Genomic DNA, 9,329 nt, shown 5'->3' with positions numbered 1-9,329 from the left:
GCAAACATCCTCTCCTACTTCAGCCACCGTATCAAGCACAAAAATGACGACCTTGTATGTATACACATCTAGTTTAATACTTCAGTGACGTTCATATCCCGAATAAACTTAAAATTGAATAATGCATTCATACAATGAAAGAAAGCGAGATTTTCCCACGCCGAGAATGTTTTAAGAGTGTTCCCTGGGTGAATGCGCTTTCATATACATTGGAGGCAGGGATAAACTTATACATTGCTCGATATGCGCTTATATACAGGTGTATATACCGTAATATGCACCCCGCGTTGAAGATGTCAATTAAAATTCTATTCCCTACTGCACTGGTTTGTTGTTGTCGCCGTTGGTATTAAATAGCATATTTATTGTAGAACGGGTTACGTTCTGACTTAGTTTGAAAATCCTTGTGTCAAAAGGTTAATAACTTGGTTGAATGGCTTTCCAGTTCGTTGGCGCGTGAACACGATCAAATTAGGGCCTACTAAATGATCCTTTGAGCTTGTTAGTCAGTAATGGATGTTAAAATAACAAAACACGATTAAGTACTATATGTGTATTAAGAGTGTGAGAACAATTAACGCCGGGGAGTACTTCGTTCAGTCCACTGACAGGGAGCGTCCAAGACACGGGATAAATTTAGAAGAATACGGTAAAACCAAATCGATTCTGCGCATGCGCTCTACGCTTGATAGTTCTCAGGCCGTTGGGGATTGTATTAGAAATAGAAGCGAGCGAACGTCCGAGGTACAAACTTGACAATTGGATACTTTACGTCGGGAGAGTTGTGTCCGTGACAAGACAAAGTGCAAATGTGACCGAAATAATCAAAATAACGTGGATTTTAATTCCGGTGGACGTTTCCGAACCGGCAAAATGGCTCAATTGGATAAAAGAGCCGAGAAGCAACATCTAGTAAAACTTATTTCTATGTGGAATATAGACCATTACGACATTTTCGAATTAAGTCAACCAGATGAGGTAAGTGATGCATAATATGAGAAATACCGACAATATGTTAGCGTTACATGACCATATCATCCATGTTTGTGAGTGCATTTGAACGTTAATTGCACACCTTAGCACACCTTGTACCTGCGTCTACAGGTGACACGATTTTCGCGTCAACAATAATCCAAAATGGCGACCTTGAGCTGGCCAACATAGATCGCCGTGAAGTCGAGCCTTGCCAGACTCGAGTATTTTAACCGTTCTCTAAGAGCAAGGTACAAAAGTTAAGTTTTTACAACGTTTCTATGATCAAGCGTAACAGGTAAAAGTTCAAAATGCGTCGTCGGAATTCCGGAATTTCAGAGTGGTGATTCACCGCTTTCGTGTGTGACATTTGGAATGCGAGGATGTGTATTGCAACCAGTAGGCGTGTCACTCCCTCTCGTTTCCGTCCGTGATCTCTCAATATACACCTTTAATTGCAATTTCAAATAGTGACCTTTAATTGTCACCGTTGTGTACCTGTATTGAAATGTGGCCAGGTATGTTTTGATAGTTGTACACAATGGACGTTTAGTAGGTTATTCAGGCGTTGACAGGTCAAGCATTAGTACTTCCTCATATGTGTTCACTATTTCGGTTTTCGCTCCCAAATTATTAAACATTTTGTCTTACCTGTTTTTCAAATGAAATAGACGAATTAATATTGTTTATCTTAGGTATTGATTTATTTTGAGTAAGCACTGTAAATACTCTGACAGTATCCAATCAGAGGATTATATACTTGAAAAAAACATTAATGCCAATTTATCAAGACCAGAATATTAATGTTGTATGTTATTTTATGAGAGATTATTCCGGCGATGGGGTTAAAGCGTTCGCTCGTCACGCCAAAGTCACGGGTTCGTTTCCTGACATGGGTACAATATGTGAAGCCCATTTCTGGTGTCCCCCGTTGTGATATTGCTGGAATATTGCTAAAAGCATCGAAAAACCATACTCACTCACTTATGTGAGATTAGTGTAGTGAAAGTGTTATTAATCTGTTTCCTTTCAACATGTGTTGGATACGTATGTACACAATGTATTAAACTATCCAATGTTAACTGAACAATGTGTTAAAAGTAGGTATATTGCTGTGGGATGTGTAATAAGCTTGTTACATACCATACATACATTGTTGAAGTAAGACAAGAATATAACATTCTAGTGATAGTGACTTAAAATGTAACATTGATGCTTTTCCTGTGGTGATAAACGTCTTATTTCTCTCAGTACTTGAAATTTGTTTTAACTACAAACCTACCATATTTCCTTGATTAAACGTCCAGGAGTATCTTTCTTTCAGACACTTCTAACCCCTGATGTTTAATTGCAAAAATTATAATGGGTAGAATTTGGTGTATAAAAACTAACTTGCGTTTAATTGAAGCCCAGCATTTCAACGGGATCCCAGCATTTATTCCGGGCACGGTGTATAATCGAGGAAATACGGTAGCCTCGACACACTGGTCCCATTGAATTGAAAAAATAAATCCCATAACAACACCAAATGTTTTTATATATTTCGAGGTCATGGTATTGAAATGATGAATAAGTGTGAGGTAGTATTGACAATGATAAATATTTTGTATTGTGAATAAAAACTATATTTTCAGTGTGAAATCTTTTCACTTAGCTCATTATGATATCACATTGACAAGCTGTGAACAAGCGTGATATATATTACACATATATATGACTGCTGCATGTATATTAATAACAAAACTGGTCCAGATTCTAGTTCAGTGGGACAAGGTGTCAATAGCATTCAAGCCAAAAAATAACTTTTTGATAACTAGAATGATGCTTCTGCTCAGTGACTTCTGCTCATTGTGCCCTGATGGCGTGGATCATTGTGCTCTGACGGCACGGATCATCGTGCCCTGACGGCATGGATCATCGTGCCCTGACGGCATGGATCATCGTGCCCTGATGGCATGTATCATCGTGCCCTGATGGCGTGGATCATTGTGCCCTGATGGCGTGGATCATTGTGCCCTGATTGCATGGATGATTGTGCCCTGATGACATGGATCATTGTGCCCTGATGGCGTGGATGATTGTGCCCTGATGGCATGGATCATCTTGCCCTGATGGCATGGGTCATCGTGCCCTGATGCCATGGATCATCGTGCCCTGATGGCGTGGATCATTGTGCCCTGATGGCGTGGATCATTGTGCCCTGATGGCATGGATCATTGTGCCCTGACGGAATGGATCATTGTGCCCTGATGGCATGGATCATTGTGTCCTGATGGCATGGATCATTGTGCCCTGATGGCATGGATCATTGTGCCCTGATGGCATGGGTCATCTTGCCCTGATGGCATGGGTCATCGTGCCCTGATGGCATGGATCATCGTGCCCTGATGGTGTGGATCATTGTGCCCTGATGGCGTGGATCATTGTGCCCTGATGGCATGGATCATTGTGCCCTGATGACATGGATCATTGTGCCCTGACGGAATGGATCATTGTGCCCTGATAGCATGGATCATTGTGTCCTGATGGCATGGATCATTGTGCCCTGATGGCATGGATCATTGTGTCCTGACGGCATGGATCATCGTGCCCTGACGGCATGGATCATTGTGCCCTGATGGAGTGGATCATTGTGCTCTGATGGCATGGATCATTGTGCCCTGATGGCATGGATCATTGTGCCCTGACGGAATGGATCATTGTGCCCTGATGGCATGGATCATTGTGTCCTGGTGGCATGGATCATTGTGCCCTGGTGGAATGGATCATTGTGCCCTGATGGCATGGATCATTGTGTCCTTGTGGCATGGATCATCGTGCCCTGGTGGCATGGATCATCGTGCCCTGATGGCATGGATCATCGTGCCCTGGTGGCATGGATCATCGTGCCCTGACGGCATGGATCATCGTGCCATGACGGCGTGGATCATCGTACCCTGATGGCATGGATCATCGTGTCTTGATGGTGTGGATCATCGTGCCCTGATTGTGTGGATCATTGTGCCCTGATGGCGTGGATCATCGTGCCCTGATGGTGTGGATCATCGTGCCCTGATGGCGTGGATCATTGCTCATGTTTTCAGTCACTGGTTTGCCTGGTCAAGACGTGGTTGTTTACAGGCCTACATGATATTGCTAGAATATTACGGACTGTGGGGTAAGGCTGAAAATAACACAATCCAGTGGAGATTCTGGTTCGAATGCATCTTCAGCAACCTATGCTTGCAATAAGTGGCGACTAATATCAGGGTGGTCAGGCTTGCTGACTAAGTTGATGCTTGTCATAGTATCCCAATTCTGTAGATCAGTGCTCATGATGCAAGGCTTGATTTGGCTATATAAAACATATTACACTGCATGTACATAAATTAAAAATTTGTGACGGACTACATTGACCATCGAACACATTCAACACCTCTCAAGTTTATTTGTCATACTACATCACTAATCCTTGTGTTGCATGTAATTTGTCATGGTTTGTATGGCTTGACGTCTTCTGATTGTGTGTATTTCAAAATTATGTGAACACATTCCTTTTACAGTAGTTTGATTAATTTGTGTGACACTGGCAGTAGGCCGGCCAATGTTTCAATTTTGGTAAATTATGGGACCAGAGTGCAACCTAGTTTTGTTTGGAGCAACTTAGTTTTCATGTCAACATGCATCTGGTGCAAGTTAACTCAAGTTGCTAAGATCAAGCCCTGTGATGCCAATCACTGGATTATCTGGACCACACTTGATGGTTTACAGACTGCAGTCATATGGCTGGAATATTTCTGAGTGCAGCGTTAAATAACAACAAACCACAACGCACAAGATTAGGTGTGCACAGTGTAATGTGAATTGGTAATGCAGCATTTTCAGCAGAGGGCATATTGTAGTTTACGCATGGATGCTAGTTGGTCACATTTTGGTTATGCAGCATATAAACAACAATCATATTTTCAGACATTGTTTACTTTATGGCTTGCAATGTGTAGTGAGTGAAAGTTGCACACTGCAGACTGAACAATGTCCATCTATGTCAAATAATTGAATCTGGACAATTCAAACCAGAGATAGATTGCTTCAGCATATGAACAATGTGTGGGACCTACTTTGCCAAGGAATTCCTCAAAATGGTCATGATGGGGTCAGTGGATAATTGTATGCTCAAAATGCTTTTCTAATAACAAGCTCAAAGTAGCAACCTTCAATTGTCCAAATATGAAAATGTACTTATTCCTTTTGAATGAAGTTTTCATCAGATGTATTAACATGGCTATGTCAGGAATTTGATGCCAGTGTGTTAATACTCTCACCAATATACATACCAGACTGAATCTGATGCTAGGGTTTTAATACTCTCATCAGTATACCAGACTAAATCTGTTTTCTTGTCTGGTTCTGGAGTGTTGATCCTAAATCATACCGAGAGGTTTTTAATTCTGAAACGTACTGGAAAACTGTTTTCAAACTTACATATTCCATAGCTGTCTTTATGGAGCCACAATCAACCAGTAAGTGCTTCTCCGAAAAATGACTGCCTTCATCACCATGATACCATAAACGGAATGCCTACCTTGGCTTCTGGTTTCGTTTGGGCCCAGGGCGGTTACTACATTCATTACGGTAACCGTTTTGTTCATAGCTCTCTCACAAGAAGGATCTTCCCTGCTGTAAGATAAACACTCTTGAAAAAGACGCTAAGCTGCAGGTATTGGTTACCCAGTTGCATGGGAGGTAAACAAATACCATAAATTGTAATGAAAAAGTACAAATTTAGTTCTAGTTATTTCCAGCATGTCCAAAGTGCAACTCCTTTAATATAAAGGTTGCGCCCCTGCACAATTGTTTATGAATCTAAATGTGGGTCAGAATACCTTAACCATTGTCTTGACTTGGCTCGTGTGGCGTTTATCAGAGAAATAGAATAAGCTAAGACGGCTAACACTATACATCCCGATGATCTGAGATAGTTGTTCATGTTGTAACAGACAATGGTGTATGTAATTCTAACTGCTAGATGAACGAACAGCTTGCTCTGCTTACAAACATTTGTCAGTGTCTCGATCTAGTCAGCGCACAGGGAAAAATCTCAGCGTTGTTTTCCTGTGGATTTGATTTGTACCGTATTTACAGAACAAAATGCACTACCTTCTTTTTAATTGTATTTTAAGATGTATGTGTGGTGCTGATCATGTGAATTTGTGTGTTAATATTGTCATATGTTTCTTGGCAAATGTCAGTTGTTTTATTTCCAGAAGATTTTTGGACAGTTGCTTTGCTTGATGAGACCCAACTGCTACAGATCAACTTGGATCCATGCCCTTATTCATTTTACATTGGTTGACTTTAACAAGTGGCATATTGTGCAATTTACATTGCAGAGTTACATACCATGGTTAGTTGCTAGAATCCGCTGATCAGGTGTTCAAATCCCATTTGTTTGTTTGTTGTTAAATGCCACCCTAAGAAATATTCCAGCTATATGATCGCAGTCTGTAAACAATCAAGTCCGGACCAGACAATCCAGTGACTGATACCATGGACATCGATCAATGCAATTGAAATACAATGACATGAAGCAACCAAGTCAGCAAGCCTGAGGTGGCACGGGTGGCCCAGTCGTCTAAGGCGCCGCGATTCGCTGTGCAGAGTTGCGTCCCTTGGGCACGCCAGAAACCTATGATTGTGGGTTCGAGTCCCGGTTCGCCCCGATTATGTTTCTAGGTTTGTCAGCACCATACCCGTGTTCGTGGGTTTCACCGAAGTGGTATACGTCTGAGACCTGCATCACTTCGGGCTTTCCTCCCACATTAAGCTGACACGCCGTGATATAACTGGAATACTGTTAAAAGCGGCGTTAAACCCAACTCACTCACTCACTCAGCAAGCCTGACCATCCGATCTGGTTTGTTGCTGAAGATCGATTCTAACCCCAGGGATTTATCTATGATTTTTAACTTGGTGCCCATGTCCAGCACATTTGGGGGAAATCATCATCTTGTTCAAAATTGTGATTGAACCCAACAAACGCACCTACCATACATGTGTCTTGAGGTGAATTCAGTATTTGTATCATTTGTTAGCTTTCAGCCATGTAATTAACCTGCCAGTATCATTCATAATCTTGACACTTTTACTGTCAATTGTTAGTGCAGTCTGTCAGTTGGTTAATGAGAACTCACGACAGTCTGACTGTTTAAACATGGGTTAAAGGGCTTTCCTAACAACTCCTTCAAGACAATGCTGCAAAGCAGTGTCTCAAGTTAAATTATGTGGCAAGGGTGTGGTGTTCCATGAGACCTATTTATTTATTGTCACTACCACAAATTTCGGCTAAAGATATGGCAATGTCAAATGTCTCCTTCCATTTACAAGGTCAGACGACGTTGGTCATATCCAACTGGTGCACAGCTCATTTTGGTCAAGTGGTTTATGTAAATTAGAGTTTTATCCAGGATTCCAAACTAAGTCCTCTTGTTTGAGAGGCATTTTAACATTGCATTCTATGTAAAAAATAACGTTAAGCCAGCTAGCCTCTTCCTCTTTATTGGACCTGTTATTGGTGAAAAAGAAGTCACTAAAACATTAGTTATAACTATTATTGCATGATTTTGGAAATGTGGAATTACAAATTTGAGAAATTTTACACACGTTTGCTGCTAACTTGGAGCAGATCATGCAGGTCCAGATAGATCCCTGAAATGAGTAGATTTTGAGAGAAAAACTAGTCCTTCTAGCTTTTTACTAGTCTCAGACTAGCAGACAAGTGGCTGTGGCTGTGGCTATCCCTGCTTTTATCGCTGTCATGGATAAGAGGCATGGTGGCCCTGTTGTCTAAGGCGCTGCAATTAACTGTGCAGAGTTGCGTCCCTTTGGCATGCCAGAAATTTATGATAATGGGTTTGAATCATGGTTTGCCCTGATAACGTCTCTAGTTTGTCTGCACCGTACCCATGCCAGTGAATTTTCACCGAAGTGGTTAACGTCTGAGACCTGCATCACTTTGGCTTTCCTCCCACATTAAGCTGACAGGCCGTGATATAACTGGGATTGTGTTTAATGCTGTGTTAAACACAACTCATTCACACTCTCAGTACAGATGAAGTCATCAGGAAAAGAGCCTGATATACATGTTACTGTCAGTATATCAAGTGTGCACCACATGCTGGTGATTAGCGGTGGTAATTGCCATGTCACAAGCACTGTTCTGCATGGCAGGAGTACGTTGCCCATCTCCAGCTAAACAATGCAGAAAGATGCAGAAAGATGAGATGGAGATATGTGACACAGGGTTTTACATTGACCTTCTATACAAGGGGTCCAGAGAACCGCCAATTACTAATTTCAATGGTCCTTACAGAAAATATGAGGGTCCTGTAAAGTAATGAAATGGTACAGTGTACTGTACTATAAGATGCAATGATAACTTGACTGACCGGAACTTCATTTTTCTTGTCAAGGACTTGATACTATGAATATTATTGTGCTCTCATTCTAAAAATTTGTTTGTATTGGACGCACATTTCTGCGTCATGTTAAAGCCTGGTGACTCCTCCTAAATAAGGAAGCATTTGATACAGATTTTCCATGTGTCTTTTGTTTAGTGTATGTGAGTGAGTGAGTGAGTGAGTACGGTTTTACGCCGCTTTTAGCAATATTCCAGCAATATCACGGCGGTGGGCACCAGAAATGGGCTTCACACATTGTACCCATGTCGGGAATCGAACCTGGGTCTTCGGCGTGACAAGCAAACGCTTTAACCTCTAGTCTACCCGACCGCCCCGTTTAGTGTATGTAGATGCTGCATGAACAAATGAAACATATCTTGCATACTGTATGTCACATTTGTACAAGTAAGTGTTCCATCCCTTAGGCATGCCAGGAATCCCTGATTGTGGGTTTGAATCCCGGTTCGCCCTGATTATATTCTGTTTGTCAGCACCATACCAATGCTTGTGGGTTTCAACACAGTGGTTAAGTGCAAAGACCTGCATTACTTCAGACTTTTCTCCCCCACCAAACTGACACGCTGTGATACAACTGGGATACTGTTCTAGGTAGCATTTAAGCCCAACTCACTCACTAGAAGTAAGAAATTTGTAAGTAAATGTAAGTTGTTAGATCCCTGGCCACATCATACTAAAAGATGCTGAAATATGGTAATTGTGGTCAGCTAAGAGTCGGTATACTGTGTCTGAGTGGGGTATCCATATTAAACTGTGGCATGGTATCCCAATGGGCTACACTATAAAACCAGCATTAGTATTGGGCTGCTTGGCGTCAGTTTTCCATGTTAATCTGCGGAGGGTATCTCAAGAGGGCTTGCACTATGAAACCGACTGGTAAAGGAAGCCACACCCACATCGATG

At 41.7% G+C, this 9,329-nt stretch overlaps 1 protein-coding gene across 1 annotated transcript in view; it reads left to right on the top strand.

The window, feature by feature from the left end:
- Positions 1 to 715: 715 nt before the first annotated feature.
- LOC139475903 (afadin-like) overlaps positions 716 to 9,329 on the top strand; it is a 79,704-nt gene continuing 71,090 nt past the window's right edge. The window contains exon 1 of the mRNA XM_071259120.1: positions 716 to 978. Within this exon, the coding sequence (XP_071115221.1) occupies positions 874 to 978 (105 nt within the window). The 5' untranslated portion in view covers positions 716 to 873. The remainder of the gene's footprint in view (positions 979 to 9,329) is intronic.

Source organism: Haliotis cracherodii, unplaced genomic scaffold (genome assembly GCF_022045235.1).
Source record: "Haliotis cracherodii isolate W230 unplaced genomic scaffold, xgHalCrac1.p SCAF_3, whole genome shotgun sequence".
NCBI classification, from domain to species: domain Eukaryota; kingdom Metazoa; phylum Mollusca; class Gastropoda; order Lepetellida; family Haliotidae; genus Haliotis; species Haliotis cracherodii.
Note: the sequence above shows the minus strand (reverse complement) of the source record. Positions and strands in the feature narration are given on the sequence as shown.